The sequence below is a fragment of the Amorphotheca resinae genome (assembly GCF_003019875.1).
Source record: "Amorphotheca resinae ATCC 22711 unplaced genomic scaffold M430scaffold_7, whole genome shotgun sequence".
Taxonomy (NCBI): domain Eukaryota; kingdom Fungi; phylum Ascomycota; class Leotiomycetes; order Helotiales; family Amorphothecaceae; genus Amorphotheca; species Amorphotheca resinae.
The window spans coordinates 1,183,261-1,201,610 of record NW_020194477.1 but is presented as its reverse complement, the minus strand read 5'-3'; the positions used below and the strand labels follow the sequence as shown (position 1 = coordinate 1,201,610).

At 43.9% G+C, this 18,350-nt stretch overlaps 5 protein-coding genes across 5 annotated transcripts; 3 read left to right on the top strand and 2 right to left on the bottom strand.

Annotated features, from left to right (window-relative positions):
- Window positions 1–7,025: 7,025 nt before the first annotated feature.
- M430DRAFT_122627 (hypothetical protein) lies at window positions 7,026–10,113 on the bottom strand. Its single transcript, XM_024861852.1, has 3 exons — window positions 8,531–10,113; window positions 8,314–8,470; window positions 7,026–8,254 (listed from the first exon to the last, which is right to left on the bottom strand). Exons 1-3 carry the CDS (start codon window positions 10,083–10,085, stop codon window positions 7,147–7,149), a joined length of 2,820 nt encoding a protein of 939 aa, XP_024720384.1. The 5' UTR covers window positions 10,086–10,113; the 3' UTR covers window positions 7,026–7,146.
- A 128-nt stretch (window positions 10,114–10,241) lies between these two features.
- On the top strand, window positions 10,242–10,760 carry M430DRAFT_141347 (hypothetical protein; the record flags this gene model as incomplete). Its single annotated transcript, XM_024862707.1, has 3 exons — window positions 10,242–10,304; window positions 10,389–10,528; window positions 10,617–10,760. Exons 1-3 carry the CDS (start codon window positions 10,277–10,279, stop codon window positions 10,758–10,760), a joined length of 312 nt encoding a protein of 103 aa, XP_024720383.1. The 5' UTR covers window positions 10,242–10,276.
- Window positions 10,761–11,623: 863 nt separating this feature from the next.
- On the top strand, window positions 11,624–13,871 carry M430DRAFT_42849 (hypothetical protein; the record flags this gene model as incomplete). Its single annotated transcript, XM_024867586.1, has 4 exons — window positions 11,624–11,852; window positions 11,902–12,188; window positions 12,243–12,271; window positions 12,333–13,871. The coding sequence occupies 4 exons, from the start codon at window positions 11,624–11,626 to the stop codon at window positions 13,609–13,611; spliced, it is 1,824 nt and encodes a 607-aa protein (XP_024720382.1). The 3' UTR covers window positions 13,612–13,871.
- A 187-nt stretch (window positions 13,872–14,058) lies between these two features.
- Window positions 14,059–14,964, bottom strand: M430DRAFT_249628 (hypothetical protein). Its single transcript, XM_024865171.1, has one exon. The coding sequence runs from the start codon at window positions 14,550–14,552 to the stop codon at window positions 14,319–14,321; it is 234 nt and encodes a 77-aa protein (XP_024720381.1). The 5' UTR covers window positions 14,553–14,964; the 3' UTR covers window positions 14,059–14,318.
- Window positions 14,965–15,970: 1,006 nt separating this feature from the next.
- M430DRAFT_59273 (hypothetical protein) lies at window positions 15,971–18,289 on the top strand (the record flags this gene model as incomplete). The annotated part of the gene is made up of 3 exons (XM_024868785.1): window positions 15,971–16,640; window positions 16,693–18,063; window positions 18,113–18,289. Exons 1-3 carry the CDS (start codon window positions 16,440–16,442, stop codon window positions 18,287–18,289), a joined length of 1,749 nt encoding a protein of 582 aa, XP_024720380.1. The 5' UTR covers window positions 15,971–16,439.
- Between the last annotated feature and the right edge of the window lie 61 nt (window positions 18,290–18,350).

The following is an 18,350-nucleotide window of genomic DNA, read 5'->3' as shown; positions in this document are numbered from 1 at the left end:
TTAGGCTATTTATTAACTACTCTACTAACACTACAACAGTTGTATAGTTTATAAAAGAAGTAGTATTAAAGTAAGATACGATATAAGATATGCTCTAAGTATAGTCTTAGAGGATCCCTAAGATAGTACGTAAGGGCCGTAAAGAATAAGGTAATACCTTTTATAATAACTTTTAGTCTTTCTTTTAGAATAATTCTCTTATATTTATACGTCCTTTTGTACTATCGCTATTTAGGCTACTATTCTTTCCTTTCCTATAGTAAGACAAGGCTAACGACAGAACCTAGCTACTACTACTATTAAGGTAGCTACTAGGTATAGTAGACAAGCTAGAAGAGAACAATTACTCTAGACCGCCTTACTTAAGCGTATTATAAGACAAAGAGAAAGAAAAGAAAACCTAGACCTAGTAGTAGTAAGGACAATACTAGTATAGGCAGTAATATAGTTAGTAGTAATAAGAGTAGTACTAGAACTAAGGCTAGTACTAGAACTAGTACGGCTTGTATAGTAGTAGGCGTTTTAAGCGATTCTACTAGTATAACGTAGTAAACCTTTCTAATAACTTTATAGACGTTCTAGAGAAAGCTAGTACTAAGTATAATTAGGAGTTAGTAGACTAAGGCTATATAATAACAAAGGAAGTATCTCTTAATATAGATATATAAGATTAACTATTATTACTAGAACTAGAAGACGATACCTTACTTATAATAAATAAAGTAGTAGTAGCCCTAGAACTATTATATTAAAAGTGTTCCTAGACCTTCTTGTTACGTACTAAGCTGTTTAAGTATGTTAACTCGAATTACTACACTCTACTTAAGAAGAGCGTAGTATTAAACCTAGACCCTGTCCTTACTACTAAGGCTAGAAGAGTAATAGAGGCGACCTCTTAAATAATTAACGCTAGGCTAGGCTCTGTTATAAGGTACTTATACGTAACGATAAGAGTCAGGTTTTTACTTAGTAGTACAGAATACTAGGTGTGTATTAATATAGGCTACTTCTAATTAGTAGTAGATTAGGAATAGATTAAACAGTACCTAAGGGCTAAGGTAGACTACTTGTAGACTACTGTCGTTAAGGGTCTTACTTTTAAGATGCCGCTAAAGGGATAAGCATTATTTAACCTATACATTAATAGTGCCGTTAGTAGTAAGCCGGCTATAGTACGGATTAGAGTTAGCGCGTAGATTATAGACAGGCTTAGCCTAAAGCTCCTAATTAGTAACAAGGTTTTGTTTCTCTACTAGGCCGTTATTAACTATAGCTATAAGACTCTAGTAATCGGCGTATACTAGAGTATTACTATTAGAATCTAGGTATACTATTATAGTAGTTAGGTCGTTCGTAAGGTACTAGTAGCTAGAGAAACCCGGGTTCTTTTAGGCATAACTATAGCGGTACTAATCTACTATACAAAGGTCTTAGTAAGTAAGAGCTATATGTTTATAAGAACGCTTTTAGGCGCTTAGGATTCTATTACAGATTATATAAACTTTGTAACAGTTATAAACATAATAGTAAGAGAGATAACAATCCCTTAAAAGGCGCGATTAAGAACTCTTAATAAATTTAAAGAAGAGGGCTATTACGTTACATAAGATCTAGATCTAGTTATAGAAGGAAAGAAGGCATTCTAGGATCATAGTCTAATAATTAGGATATTATAGCTTACTAACGTTATAGAAATCACTATAGACAAAGGTATCTATATATATAATACTAACCTAGTACTAACCTAGAAACTATAGAGATTAGTATCTAAATTTACGACATACTAGAAAGAGAAGGGTCTAATTAATATCCTAGAAAACAAGAGGATACTAGTACTATTAGTTAAAGGATAGTAGAACTAGAAGGTTACGTCTAGATATTACCTATTAGGTATTAAAGACTAAGAGGCCGTTAATAAGGTATTTAACAAGCTACATTAAAAGGGACTAATAGAATAAGTAACGTTACCTACCCCCTTTAGGTACTCTATCTTTGTCGTATAGCGAACAGTTAATAGATAGCGTAAGGCACGTCTAGTAGTTAATCTCTAAGCGTTAAATAAGGTAACAGTCCTAGACACTTACCTAATACTACTCTAGGTAAAAGTAATAAAGGCGCTATAAGGAATAAGATACATTATAGTAATCGATAGATCTTCTTTCTTTTACTAATTCCTAGTCTAATAAGACTATTAAGAACGCTTTACTATTATTAGTTATTAAGGTCAAGAGATACCTAACGTAGTATTAATAAGGTTTAAGAACTCTCTTACTTTTGTTTAATAGTATATAGATTCTAAGATATAAGATCTAAGGTACTGTTCCTAATGTTTTATAGATAATATCGTCGTTTTCTCTTATATAGTAGCTAAACACGTAGTATACTTACGTAACGTATTATCCCTTATTTAAGATCTTTAGATTACGCTATTACTAAAGAAGTTATTTCTAGTATACTTGTTAGTAGAGCTACTTAGGTATAGAGTAGACAGGTTTAGAATAGCTACTATAATAAAACGTATAGCGTTAATAAAGAACTTAAAGTTCTTAGAAAGCCTTAAGGCTTTAGAACAATACCTAAGGATAACAGGCTACTTACACTAGTACGTGTTATAGTACGCCTAGCTAGCGTAGCCGCTATAAAAGCAGAAGACGTAGCTCCTTACTATCGGTTAAGAATAAGGCATTATAAAGAATAAGCGGTGTAGGTTCGTGGCACGTACGTCGTAAGAGCCTATACTAAAAGAGTATAGTAGCTTTAAGGTAATATAGTCTTACCTTTCTAACCTATAGTTTTTAGTATACTTTAACCTAAGGCACAAGTTATACCTTAAGATTAATATATCTAATAAGTAAGGCTTTAGTATTATAACGTTTTACTTAAAGGAAGGATATAAGGTCTTAGTAGACCTTACTAAGATTAGTTTAACTATAGTATAACCTATCTTGTTTCTAAGCAAACTATTAGGCCCGGCTAAAAAGAACTATAAACTAATAGAGCTAGAGGTAGTATACCTAGTATATACTATACGCTAGCTACAAGTTATACTCTAGTCGTCTAAGACTACTATAATCGTACTTACAGACTATTTAGTAACACGCGGTATCGTTAGACAGACGTCCCTAATTATAACAGACGCTAACTAATTAAATATAAGATTAATCTAAGTGTTATAGTACCTCTTCTAATATAATTTAGATATAAGGCATATTCTTAAGAAGACTAACATCGTGCCTAACGCCTTGTTAAGGTTAGTAGTAGATAAGCTAAAAGATATGTTAAAAGACAACACTCTAGACTATATCTAGATTACGTTAAAGGCCCTAGTAACAGACGAGTTTAAAACTAAGCTATAAGAGAGATACTAGGCAGACCCTTACTATTGTCGTATTATATATATACTTAGTATAGAAAAGGGCGATACTATAGACTAGAAGAGAGCTAGTATACTATTTATTTAAAAGAATAGACTACTATACTACGTAGTCTTAAACAGCCTATCTAGACTTTATATCCTAAAGCTAGTAACTTAAGACGTTCTAAGGAAAGCCTATAGGCCCCTTTATTTTAGCATTAATCGTACTAGGCAGGCCTTATAAGGCATGTCTATTTATAGCCTAACAAAGAAACTTACTAACTATATATAGTATTACCTAAGTTATTAGGTAAATACGACGTTACGTCTACTACTATTAGGTAAACTACAACTTATTTAATTAATACTAATACTGTTCTACACAATTGTAATAGACTTTATTACTAGGCTACTAGAAGTACTAGCTATTACGCTATAAAAGATTAAAGGACACAACACTTTTAACGTGATACTTATAGTTACCTATAAACATAGTAAGAAGTCGCTATTAATCCTAAGACATAGTACGTACACAGTAAAGGAATAGGCTAAGGTACTAGTCTAAATGCTTTTACTCTTAGACTAGGGAATCCTTATAAGGATAATATTAGACCGTAATACAAAGTTTATATCTGCCTTCTAAAGAGAGCTGTTTCGCTAGTTTAGAACAAAGCTCTTTATATCTATAGTATAGTATCTCTAGACTAACAGGTTGTCTAAGCAAAAAAACTAGATAGTAAAGATCGTACTTTGTTTTTAGATCTTTAATAACCTAGACTAGCTATAGACTTCTAGTATTATAACGTTACAAGTAGCGTTAAATAATATATACTCGGATTCTATTAGAACGAGCCTAAATAAGCTAGTATACAGCTTTAAGCTAAACACGTCCTTATTATTAATAGTAGGACAAGACTAGTAAGAGGCCCTAGAGGTTATCTGTCGCCTCTAATAGTATAATACAAAGGTAGTAATCGATTTTATAGTAACTATAGTAAAGGAATACTACAACGCTTACTATAGTCTAATTACGATAGACGTTAGTAATAAGGTATTCTTACGGCTCTATAAAGGGTACTATTTGCCTAAGACCTAAAACAAGAAGCTATCCTAGTAGAGAGCTAGCCCTTTTAAAGTTATCTAACAGGTCGGTCGATTAGTATATAAGCTTGACTTTCCTTAGTTATAAAGATGTTACTAGGTAGTGTTAATAGCCTATCTTATACTAGTACCTAAAGGGGCGGATCTATATAGCCGTCTAGCGCTAGACAGTTAGAAACTAGTTAAGGGTGTCTAGGGCGACACTAACAAGTAGGTCTTATACAAGCTAGAACGCGTTATAGACAAGAGAATTACGAAGTATAACAAGAAGACAGTAGTTAAATACCTCGTAAAGTTTAAAGGTTAAGGAAGCTAATAGAACAAATAGTATCTAATAAAACTACTAGACAATACTAGAGAACTCGTTAAAGAGTATAAAGAGAGGGTCGTAAAGGCGCTAAGGGCCTCTCCCTGTTAAAGGGAAAGGCTAAAGAAGGCCTAGCGTAGCGCGGCTACACTAGTTTTAGACAGGAAATATTAATACTATAACAATACACGACTTCCTTTACTAGTTGCTTACAACAACACACGACTTCCTTTACTAGTTACTTATACATTATCTGTCGCGACTAAGCGCGACACTTATTACGTAAACCTAACATTTTTATGCCACGAGCTATTACAACTAATCGCTACAAGCTATCACGACTAATCGTGACGCGGCTTAACCGCTATTAGGATCTTACTTTTAAACTACATTACGTTTGCTAGTCTATAGAGTAGATCGTTCTTTACGCTAATTAGTACTAACACTATATCTATTTTGTTCTTCTTTTATACTAATTAGTACTAACTTACTAAAATAGACCTAGAGGTCAGAGCTATACTATAACAGGCGTAAGAGGAATTATAAGAGGACTTATAATAGGCCGATAATAAGGAACTACGTTAACCTAAGGCACGCGGCTAACTAGTACCTAAGAAGGTTAAGACGCTTATAAAGACGCTAGCTAGAGAGCGCGAGTACTATAGAGTACGCGATATATTAAGTACGATAAGGATCCTGACCTTTAACGACTTAGACGCGCTACGTATTAAGTCTAGAGGTACCTTGCCCTAGCGTATTAACATCCTTTATAATACATACATACTATTAAATTAGGGATACCTACCTACCCGCTAATAGCTCTTAGATCTCTCTTTAGTCTTTTATAATAGTATTACAGGCAAAGTTTACTAGGTAGCTATTAACGTAATTATAGCTAAAAATATAAAGATCTACTAAGATTATATAGCTTACTTCTTCTAGAGATCCTTAACTACTAACAAAAAGCGTAGAGCCCTAAAGGCTAGCGTAAAGCTAGAAGGCATCCTATCTAACGCAAAGTCTTTTTATACTACGTTAGGTTAGAGACTCCCTTAGCTGCCTGCCTAGTAGGGCTAGTAGTAGTACTACTAGCTCTAGCAGGCCGTTATCCGCGCTTAGCCCTAGCCCTAGCAGGTCGGACTACCCTAGTAAGGACTACTCTAGCAAGCGGCCTTAAGAGGAATTTAGCCCTAGTAGCAAGCCTAACTAAGCTAACCCTAAGAGCCCTAGTAGCCGGCCTAGTCCTAAGTTATATCGTCTAAGGTAGTTGTAGTAGTAATTAATACTATAGTATTATAAGGCTTTACTATAACTAATTATTAAGTTTATACACGCGTAGTAGACATTACTTAATCTGCTAAGAAGCTATACGCCTAGCTTACTAAGGCTATAGCTCTCCTAGCTCTATAGCTAAGCGTAGTAGCTTCGGATCTATTTAACGACATCAAAGCTTAGGACTTCTTATTATAGATTACGTCCGTAAAAGCGTTGTTCTTAGTTAGCGGCGTTACAAGCACAAAGGTTATGTTACCTACCTTAGATCCGACCCCTAACAAAGCCCTAATTCTAAGTCTGTCTTTTTAGTTACTGTCTATCCTATAAGGGACTATAAGAAGGTGTTCTAAGGGCAGACCAAAGCTTAAGGAGGTGTACCTATTACGAGAAGGGTAACGATACTAAGGAATAAGGACGGATACCGTAGGATGTGATGCCTGGCCAGGCCACAAGGCATCTAGACGTAGATAATACTACTGTATCCTAGCGATAGCACAGAAAATCATCCTTCTACCTATACTATTGCGCAACACTAATTCTCAAAAGGAACATATACAAGTGATTTTCAAGCGAATCCGCAATATCTCCTTTATTCCTATCACTTTGTCTTCTTGTATATCTGGTTAGTACGAAGTAGGGCAAGGTAGAGAGTAGAAGTTGAAGAATGGTGGATGATAGGTTATGTAAGTGGACTAGGACAGGGCTAGGACTCCAGGAGGGTCTCGGTGTAGCTGTCTTCGCAATGGCTGAGGATCTATCGTTCGGGTATCTTCGATGAGGATAAAAGTAGAGGAGCCCTGATTTGCAGATGAGTGGTAGATGGGCTGGTTGACCAGCAGGGCTAGAGTTGCTCAATGTCGAAGCTTTGTCCAGAAGTATAAAGGATCGTATGTGAGCGGGAATCCGGGATAGGGAAAACATCTGCGCTTCATCTATAGAGGTACTTCTGATTATACTCAAGGTGAACCAATTAAGAAACTTTTAAAAGTGGTTGATTATTAATGATTCCCATCATTAGCAGTATCGTATTAATCCTACAATCCCCGATGCTACGCCTTGCCTTGTTCCCCCAACTCCCGCTAAAATGCTTCAAAGTACCCAATCCGTTTCAGTGGTTCTGAGAATTACCAGGGTTAGGAGTTGCGCCGATCAACCAGCCGACACCACTAGCAAGAGCACCAGTTGCCACATTTTTTAACTGATCCCTCTTTCTCATAGCCTGTCTTGCAGCTGAAGATTCAGAATCCATGCCACTTTCCCCAAGAGCCTCAACACTTAAATTGCCCATCTTGTTTTGGAGACTGGCGAGAGCTGAGAATCCACTCTGGGCGCGGGCCATGCTGGCACGTGATAGGTCAAATAAGGACATAGGGGCCTCCTCTGCAGCGCGGGAAGAGTAAGGTGCCACATCTCTCTTCTTAACTCCAAAACCACCTGGCATAGCTTTATCGTCGCCCTGTGTATCCCAAGCCTCCTCCTGTTCAGCCTCTAGTTTTGTCTGTGTCTCTAATTCCTCCTCGCAACGACGATAAGCATTCAAGATTTCTTGAAGAGTAGATTTCGGTGCAAATCTGAGGGCATGAGACAGACAATCCATCCGTTGCTCTAGGTGACGAATCTCGGGATTTCCGCTTGAGTTTCCAAGGTGAGTTGGCTTGGTTGTTTGTGAAGTGCGTCGATATTTTCCCGCTTCCAATGCTGCCTTCCACGACCAGTCATCGATTATCCTTGGAGGCCGTTCAGCGAAAAGACCTCCTCGTCGTCCATGATCGGGAGTACGTGTGTGTGCCTGGCTGGCGATAGCAGCTAAGCGAGTCGTAATGTAGGAATATGCCGTTTCAAAATCGTCCTCAGCGAGAGCGGCAGAGATACACATAGCGACGACGCGTCTCTCGGCGACGGATTCTTGGTCGAGAAATTGTTGTTCGCTGATGGTAGAATCTACTGTAGTATCGCGAACAGGCAGTCCAGCCTTCGTCATCTCTTTCCCCATCCAAACAAAATCATTGATTTTGGTATAACTTCTAGGGTTCTGTTCGAGAATCCTGCCAATGATAGATATAGGATCAGCGTGTACTCGCAGAGCAACCGGCGTAAAAGGCTCTTTCTGTTTTAGGACCAATCGATATTCTCCAACAGCATGCGTGACGATAATCAAATGTTCTAATTGAGTCGACCGAATGGAATTGGCCAATGTTTCGCGGAATGCTCTCAGACTGCAATAATAGATTAGCCAATGCAGAAGCTTTTCCAAGGACTGGCTCCAAATACTTACATTTCATGGCACCTCTTCACACCACCCCGAGTCTTATTGGGATTTGTTGCATTGTCATATGCCTCCATAGCTGCGGAAATGACCGTCTCCTCGAGCACGCCCTTTGATATAGGTCGTTCTGGCGACTTCTCATAGATTTGATTTGCAAGGGTAAAGCCTAGATCGTAGAAACCGCAATCAGCAACCTGATTAGGGATATAAATTAGAGATAACGTACGGGAATTTGAAAGAAGGCCTTTGAGGATCTCGACCTCCATGTACTCTTTTGGAATCTGTCCAAAAATACCCTTTCCAGGCAAACCATCCGTGGCCTCCCCAAGCTCTTCGGCGCCCCAGCTGCGCATCCACAAAATTTCATTCCTAATCCTAGTCCAGTATCTATCATCTCCTTTCGTAGGCGAAAGACCTGGTCCTTTTGCCATGAATCTTGCAAGCTCCATTTTCTGTTCACTTTCATCTTGCCTCAGCGTCACCTGTCCAGCTCTCAGGACAGACAAGGCTGTACGCTCCCTAGTGAACAAAAAGGCACTGATTAATAAGGCGTGGAGGAATCTCAGAGATACTTTGCTCGGTTTGGTAAGAATGTTTTGCTCGTCCATAAGACCATTTCGAAGAAATACAGCGTTCTTTGGGGAGACAATGTTATTTTCCCCCCGTATTGAGACCGGTGAAAGAAGGCCACCAGCAACTTCTAACGTGGGTATCCTCTCAAGATCAAGACGGGTGATAGTTCTCGATAGGATCCTGTGCACACCTACTAGCGCATCCAAAGAGGCTTCAGGAATAAGATATGCGGCTGCAAGTGCTGAACGGGCATATCGTTGCTCAAGATGTTGCTGATCATCCTCATCCAGCCACGCATTTCTATCTTCATAGCCTCCGAGATCCACGTCTCCAGGTCCTTCCCATTGCTCAATTGTTTGTACAGCTGTTTCCCATCCTGATGTGGCTTGTGCTGTGATCCATTTGAAGACTTCCTCCCAACTGGCATACTTCTCATTGACCGCCGGAGCTTCATCCAGAGGCGGAACCGTTTGTGCGTCAAAAGTCGATTTTCTTAGAATCTTTCTTCGCTTCAACCTGTTATCACCATACATCCAAGGGCCAATTAAGCCTCTTAAATCTCGCCCAAGAGTTTCGTCACTGGTATCATCTGTCTCTGGAATATTACTCCTTGAAAGCAGCAATTTGACGCCAGCCTCATCATCCAGACGCTCAAAGACAGCTATAGAAATATTGGAACCATCCTGCGGGTGATATTCATAGTTTAATCGTAGAAGGGGAAGAATTGTCGATATGAACCACGTTCGAAGGTAGGAGGATCGTTGTAGAAATGGCGTAACCAACGCTGGTACTTGGGTAATCAAACCAGTATTCTCGTCAATTCTCAAAGACCGATGGATGAGGAAGAGTGTAAGAGGATCTTCAGGAGCGTCTGCTGGGGCATTTGGCCATAGTAAAGGAAGCAAACGCAGTTTCCGGACTTTCTTGCTTGCTTCCTTATCGCTGAGGCCATCAAGCACAGACTTATCCACTGGAAAATTTGGATCTTCCACAATGTCCCCCTCTACTAAATCTTGTAGAAACTGGACATATTGGGAAGACTCGAGGCTTTCTGGTAAATGGCTGAGGATGACGCGCAGGACGATTTCGGTACGGAGGGTCTTCCGGTGTTGAGATATGAGGGTTCGAAGGTGTGAAACTTCGGCTTTGTGGGCCAGCTGGACAGCCAGCAGGACAACTTTCGCAGGAGATAGCTGAGGTCCTGCCATGTCTTGGGTATCTTGGAGCGCATGTGGGATGAGATTCTGCCGCTCCCAAAGAAAGCTGTCCAAATCCAGCAACGCTCGTTGTGCGCCTGACCGATAAGGCACGAGGGCGGTGTTAGCGCGGCTACTTTCCTTCGAAGTTCCGACATCACCTCTTCAAGCTCCACGACAAAGCACCATATTGACCACACACGATGTCTTCAGGCTATGGACTCAACGGCGGTAAGTTAATCCTCGCGTCGCGCTGCTCAAACGTGAAGATATCGGGTTGGGAGAAGGTCAATGGCTGATACTGATGTCCCGCAGGCCCCTCGCGCTGCTTTCCATTCTGGCAAGAGGTCCTAGCTTGCTACGTTGTCAACACCACCTCCGAGGACGATTCAGGAAAGCGGAAATGTTCGCCAATGCTGGAGGATTACTATGAGTGCTTGCACCACAAGAAAGAAGTCGGTTGCCTGCAACATCCGCTCACCTTCTCCGATCCTCCCGAATATCCCACGGAGCCAGTTGCTGACCAAATTGCTCGCATTGTAGGCTACGAGAGTACGCACATTACAACAAGCATACCGAAAAGCGGAGGCAGCAAACCTGCGAGACGATGCACCGAAGGCGGGCGCAATAAGGAACCTGGGGCTGCTGGACAAGGATGAAGATAGCAAGGCTGTACTGGGCAAGTAAGCAAGTGCTAGGGATTGTATGTGGAGCTTGTACATAAGGAATGATTTGAAGAGAGTCAACCACAGCAGAGGTCCTCTACTTGTCTTGAATGCAGCCCGGAGAATCATGATGAGAACAAAGCAGAACGGGTGGGTTGTGCTTCATGCTTAACCCTTTGGATCGCCAGCTATTGGGACCTGAACGTATTAGTTCCTGGTCCACCTTTCATTAAGTCGAAATTCTTAGGAGAATTATAGATTCTCTTTCCTAAGTCATTGATCTCCTTTCGTCAATCGAACTTATTGATTTCCTCGTGTAGTCATCAGATTGCAGCTCCTTCAGCTTTCACGAAGAAAGGGGGGCGAGCGCTTGATATCTCATGTAGCATGTACCTTTGCTTGCTTTTGAGCTCTAGATCTCCGGGGTATCACTTATGGATTCATTAATGATATAATGTGCCGATTCTTCTTTTGGTTTGTATCGCCGGCCGGCGAAGAAATCGAGCAAGTTGGCTCGAAGACAGACGTAGCAGCTCGCTGCTTGTGGCTCATAGATCCGAAAAAAATGGTCTGCGCTACATAGAACATTTCTATTCCCGTAGTGGCCCTCATTAAGCATTTAACTTTTTTGTTCTTCCATGTATGAAGGTTGTAGTTCAAGACCTTTTACCTGAGTGAATGTCGAAGACTTTGGCCTCCTGATATTTTAAGCGGGGACTAGCGCGCTCTTGCTCTCCAACACACAAGGACTTGACGCGTCTTGTCTTGACCTCTATTGACCTTTCTTGCTTCCCCATTCACCAAATCGTTCTCCCCTCAGACAACTGGAACAGAACTCAATTCATTGAACGCAACGTTTGACAGGTACCCGCGATCAACACCACAATGCCGGTGCTCAGGGGCATCAAGTTGACCATCATCTCCCAGTGGGAATTGAGGCTCCATCCTGAGTTCCCCCATCCAGAGAGCTCACAGTTCACCTCTAGGTGCCCTGATCTGAATGAAAGTGTCAGTATCTCCAATCTGAACGAGCCATGCACCTCCTCCGAAAGCAAAGCAGACCGCGTACTTGGCCGGCCGTCGACAGTCTCTGTTTACATCCCTACTCAACCCGGTTAGTACATCCTCCTCTCACATATGGCCTACGGCTGAGTCTGCTCTAGGTGCTCGATTCTGGCTTCGTTACGACGTAAGAGAAGCTGAAGTGCCAAAGCCTCCGTGGTATTACTTCAAGCTCTTCATGAATGGTCGACATGTTGCTTCGTGGGGCACTAACCCCGAAACAAATCCTAGAGGTCAGATCATGCGAGGACTGTTTGACCCCTCTGAGAGGTGGAACTACGAAGTTGATGGCACGATCTATAAGAACAATGGCACAGAAAGGCGACCCTTCTTCTTCGACAAAGAGGTTGATGGACGCTCCGCAGCAAATGATGGAGGTCTCATCGAAGTACGTATCTTTCGGGCAAAGGGTCGACAGAGAAGAATTCCTGATCCTACGAAGTTCAGGCCGCAGGACCACTATGGAATTATGTAGGTCTTCCCAGGCCATTGTCAGCAGGCTAGACCTTCAAGAAGGACTGATACTCTATAGATTTCCCAGTGGTGGATTGATTGACACACCAGAGGACGCCAAGTTTTACGATTGGCATCTCCACGATCCAAAAGATACACCATTCGCAACCTTCAATTTCCACTATCGCAGTTGGGACAGTCTCGCTTCATTACAATTGATTCCAGACGATCACCCTCGAGCTCTCCTTATGCCTTCGCGAAGTATCCTTTCGCTCAACGGTATTGAGATGGAACTAAAGCCGGCAGAGAAAGAAGCTGCAAAACGAGCTTACAGAGCGAGGCTTATCCGTGATGAAGAAATCCGCAATGGAGCCCCAGACAGTCTCGGAGTTGATGAAAGAGATATGCAGGGTTCCATTTCCTCGGACGATTCCGCAATCCCACGGATGACAGATCCATTCGATGACAATTCTGAAAGCTGTGCGATGGACTCTGAAAAGACAAGAACATTCCAAGCTCCTCGCCCTCCTAGTCCATATCGCCGGGGTCTATCGCCAACCAATGACTCAACCTATAGTTTCTCTGACTCGGGCCTTCCATCTATGACACAGCAGGAATGGCAGGATATCATGGATCGCCCATTGCCAGAAATACCAGTTCAGCACGCCTCCTTACCTTATCCGCGAAGCCACTCTGCACAGTCTGCTAGTTCTGGCGCACCATCAATTACACCATCACTCCTTTCATATCTCGACCGAGATTCGCTGTCTCCCCCACCAATTCTTGGAGTCGCTACAGTTGTGCCCGTTGGAAGGAAGATCTTGAGGAGGGAATATGGCGAGGGGTTGCCAAGCTCCAATGAAGAATACTACCCCACTGACTCTGCAGATGTTCCAGAACCACTAACGATTCCAACAAAGAGACAAGGCGTGACATTTGCCCCTCTGGGCGGCAATTTTTCGAATATCACGCTGCGCAAGCGCAGAAACTCTCCAATGAAGAGGCTGCCAAAACTTGAGACGTCTCCAATGATGGGCAATTACGAGCAGGATGAAGTTGAGCCAGAGCACGGGCTTGTTAACGGGTCAAATGACTACACACCGCTTTCACTTACCGAATCCGAATGGTTGCGCCAAGCGCCGTCTCCAGTCAAGGAGAACAAAAAATATTTGGGAATGGAGCAGCCTTGGAGTTTAGGAGAGGACAAGCACACTGAAGGTATGGAGAGAAGAAGTTCATTGCAGAAGAAGGCTATGGATTGGTATGACAATGTCACGAGAAATACCGCCGAACACGATGATGATGATGAGGTGCTGGGATACAATGAAGGTGTTAAGATACCGGGAAACTGGATTTGAAGTTTGTGAAGATGGCGTTGGTGTTGGTTTACACGGGACAGGCAGTACAGCTGGATGCATTATGACTCTATTGAGTACGACCTTGGCTGGGGGGAATGTTGGCGTTTCAAGATTCGGCTTATGCATATGGTCAAATAGGAGTTTGCTGGAGATTAGGTGTATTGTACGAATGTATTGTATGGAATGAAAGTAGCTTTTGTAAAATAAATGAGGCGGTTGCGAAGCTCTGCGGCGAAACCTTATTTTCACGAAAGTAGTAGGCTCTTAATGTAAAAGAAATCTTCAGCATCAAACAGCGGCGTGGCAGCCAAGATAAGATACTCTTAGGAGCAAAAGTGAAGCAGGACGTAGAGCAGAGGTACGAGTAACTAGTACCCGTAGATACTCAAGTTATCCAAGTAGAGGTAAAGATAGCGTCGGCGTCTACTGCTAACACGGTTCCCCTACGATTATCCGCAAAAACATGAGGATACCCTCAAATCATCGGCCGGGCACTGCTACCGTCCGAGGAGCGAACCTCGATGCGTCAGCCAGCGGCCGCCGCCAACACGGCTTTCGTTCCCGATATCTCAAGGGTACCTGGGTACTATAGAAGATGACTGTGCCTGTCCCCTCGATGCGTCTGCCGCCGGCCACCGCCAACACGAGACCCTCTGGTCGGTAACGATCACATGACATCACCCCCTTTTCGCGCCCCCAGGCCTCAATCAGCGTAACTGAACAAACCAAGAACCGGCTACCCAAAGATCCGCCAGCCCTGCATACCTAGGTAGTCCTTGCATCACGTGTATATATATAAATATAAATAAAAACGAACGAACGAACCCATCATAAAAGGCTTTCGCCCCCACCCCACTAGCCATTCCCGCATCGCTGCAGGTGCATCTCAAAGCAGAGGTTTCCTCACCAATTGCACATCCCTCGCATCTCTCCTCGTACATTCCATTAAAGGGGATCGACGACTGAGCCCAGACTAGCCTTGCCTGCACTCGGGGAAGGGAGTCATAGATCCCCCCGGCGGCTTCGCGGGCCGCAAGTGACAGGAGCCTTTCCTTTGGGTGAGGATCCCTTCCCCTTGGTGATCCAAGCTTGGCTCTCGAGTCCTTGTCTGGTTTCCGTGGTAGGAGGGAGGGTAGGATGGTTATTCGTTGGGGGGAGGGGACGAGTAGGGTGCTGAGGCATTGACACCGCCTCTCCACTGTCAAGGCTCAAGGATACGTTATGTTCCATAGAGCGCGAGCAGGTAGGGAAGATAGATGTCGAATGTGAGACCTGACGTTGGGACGTCCTGCGCAAGCCATGCAGCTTGGGTCTTGACGCCGATCGCTGGGTTTTGAGGTGCGGCTGGCCGCGAGAGCTTGGTTGGGGCGGAGCCTCTGCACTGTGCCACCGTTTGCGGTCGTGCGATGGGTCAGGGAGTGTGCAGGATCGCAGCAGCGTGGAGGTGGAGGCGAGTGGAATGGTTCGGGGAATTTTGGCGGCTGAAGGAGATAATGGGCTTGGATTGAGCTTGTAATATATGTAGAATGGGGCTGAAGAGCGAACTGACCACAGCCTCCATATCTGGGGTACACGCAACTCCACGCTGCGATCCAAGCGGGAGGCAATCACACAGTCCACAGCATCGATCCAGCAAAGAATGGGCTCGCGAGCCCAATCGTCGTTTGCAGGATTGAGGTCGTACCATCCGAGCTCGGAATCGGCATGCAAGTATGCGGGTAGCCAGGTAGCCGACGGTTTGCTAACTCTGTCAGCAACGACCTGTTCATGGCCTGTAGATCAGAGACAAGCGAACGCGTTCATTTGCAGATCTAGCATGCAGCTCTCGCCGCGGCCACGTGCAGCCGCGCAAGGTGGAGGAGCCATATGCTGCAAGGACCACAGAGACGGGTCTGGGCGCCAGGGAATCAATATCTCGAGGTATTAAGAAGTATTGAGAAGGTTGACATATCATCATCCATATACTAGTCGATTTGTCAAAACTGCCTTGACCTTGCCTAGTCGTAGGGAGGCGGGAGGCTTGAAAATGCCGTTCACGGGCCAATGTCCTTAGATTAACAATCAGTGTGATGACAAGCAAGAGGAAACGTTGATGGCAGATACGGAGAAGGGAGCACGGTCGTTTCCGGCACTGCTTCCTTCTTCGGCACTCTGGAAGCTGGGCCGTAGTCTGCTTCCAATGTATCACCCTGATCGCTGTCGACTTGGATAAGAGCCATTCCATCTGACAAAATAACAACGTATATTCTACTTCTTTTTCTGCCGCGCAGAAAGTCTTCACCGTTGGCTCTGGGTTTTCTGTTACCTTCAGTGCTTTCCCCCTGCACCTGCAAGCAACTGTCCATAAGGAAGAAGACCCCGTGAATTTGGCGAGCAGTCCAAGAAGTTTGGCATTGGAAACCAGTTCAAGCAGAAGGTAAGCATCACCGCTTCCTGCTCTGCTGGCGGTGTGGCAAATACGGTGCAATGACTGGGGGTACTGAATGATTGCAGCACACGTCTTTGGGAGTCTGAGATCCCGAAACAGAACCAAATACATCGGCCGGGTATAGATTGAGACCCTGAGCCGGTTTTCTCTCATACAGTATCATATCCTTTTCCTCCAATAGCACAGAGAATTTTGAGCCCCCGCTTCGATTTGGCTCCCAGTTGCCATAACCTGACCGCCTGCACATCATCTGTTGTTTGAATCACTATTGCATAACAACCGCAGACGGCGAAGGGTGCAGGCATCTGGCTTCTGAAGTACATCTGGCGTTCGACCTAGAAGCAGAACATCGCGAACCTACATCTTCACTGAGACAGCACAGCGGTGAGGCGCTACCACAATGCTTATCAACGCACGACCCCGAATTGTCTCGAACGGCTTCGAAACCTTTGTCCCTACCCACAGAGCGGAATCATTGCATCAAAGTCTTGTTGAAATGACGAGCAATAACGTAAACGCTTGGAGTATCTTCAGGCCCGTGGCCTCATCGACCGACGGTTGGGATCAACATCTCGATGACTTCAGTAACGAGAACTTTCCCGTGAGTTGTGATCGCTCCATGAGAGATCATTAGAAGGACTAATAATGAATAGCTTCACACGCTATACGCTGGATACTACCAAGACACAACTTCTATTAATCAGGGCCTGTCGATCAATCTGCCAAAGGCTTCTCCATATGCTGGGGTGCATCAGAGTCAATGCCAGCCTTATAAGAGACCTTCAACTTCGCACCCGACCTATCAAGAGCCCGTCTCAGAGATGAATTGCTTCGAAAATCAAAGTCCAATGCTTGGGAATGACTATTCCCAATGGAATCTGGGACGCAGAAATGGCAGCTTTGCGGAATTTTTAAACACGCGAAATGGGCTGAGGAACTTCTCTTACCATACGTCGAATGAAGCCAACTTCACTCCATTCCCATCAGTCACGAATCTAGCGCAACAACAGATATCTTACCAAGATACCTCAGGGGTTAGTGATATTTTGAAAAATGAAAGGACCAGCCCAAGTACAGTATATAGTAACTATTCATCATCCAGCACATCCGTCAACCCTGGGTCTTTGGTCTGCCCGGTCCCGAATGTTCAGGATACCCATATGAAAGACACCTGGTGGCCAGAGGACCAGCATCAAGGGGTTCATGGAACATTTACATCGCATGACGGTCTGCCGAAGAACTACAATCAGCAGCAACGTCAGGAATGGAATGAGACGTGGAACATTACAGATGAATCAACAAGCAACTGGACATCTCGATCGGCCGCACCAATCACTGTTTCACCGAAGGCATTGACTTTGAACGTTGCGTCCACCCCATTATCTTCCTCGGGGTCGAGTCAAGGTGTTGCACTGTCATTATCCGATTCGAGCACGGGTCTCGGTTCTGGAGATGACAACTCAGACTTCTCAGGGCCCGAGACGTTGTGGGTCGTGGAAAGGCACGCACCACGTCGACCTCGGCATATACTCCCTAATTCTAGCCCTACGTCTCAAAGAAGGGTGCCGGTCGTACCTAGTAACGACTTCGCGGCTAGCAGGACAACTAAAAGGCGGTTAACGAAGGCCAAATCTGGGGGCCATATTGACAGCAGATCTGATCAGCCATCCTGCGCCACGCTGTCAAAGAACAAGGCATTACCATCCCAGGAAATTGAATTGGTTCCTCAGAAGTTATCGGCGCCCAAAAGGATCGAGCCAAAGCCCGTTGATTCCAGTGTCCGACAACCATGTACCACCGAATCGCCGCAAGCGGCTCAGTCAGCTGCAACGATACAGGCAATGCACCATCGAGATGCCAAAGATGACTTCCTAGTCAGATCAAAGCTAGCTGGAATGTCATACAAAGACATCCGCCGACAGGGAAAATTCACCGAGGCAGAGTCGACGCTGAGAGGTCGTTTCCGAACCCTGACAAAACATAAGACAGCACGAGTGAGGAAACCAGAGTGGGATGACAATGATGTATGTAGTGTATTCGCAGGTATCCTATTATTGGCTGACGTATGCATAGATTCGACTCCTGAGAAAGGCTGTCCGGAAGCTGGCCAGCGGTTCGGATCCAACGAAATCCAGAGTTCCCTGGAAACAGGTCGCTGAATATATAGCCAATAATGGAGGATCGTACCACTTTGGCAATGCAACTTGTCGAAAGCGTTGGGATGAACTTCAACGACAATCTGAGTCCTAACTTTGAGCGAGCTTATATGAAACCTAACAAGGAGTATCCGTGTGTATGGGTGGGTATGGGT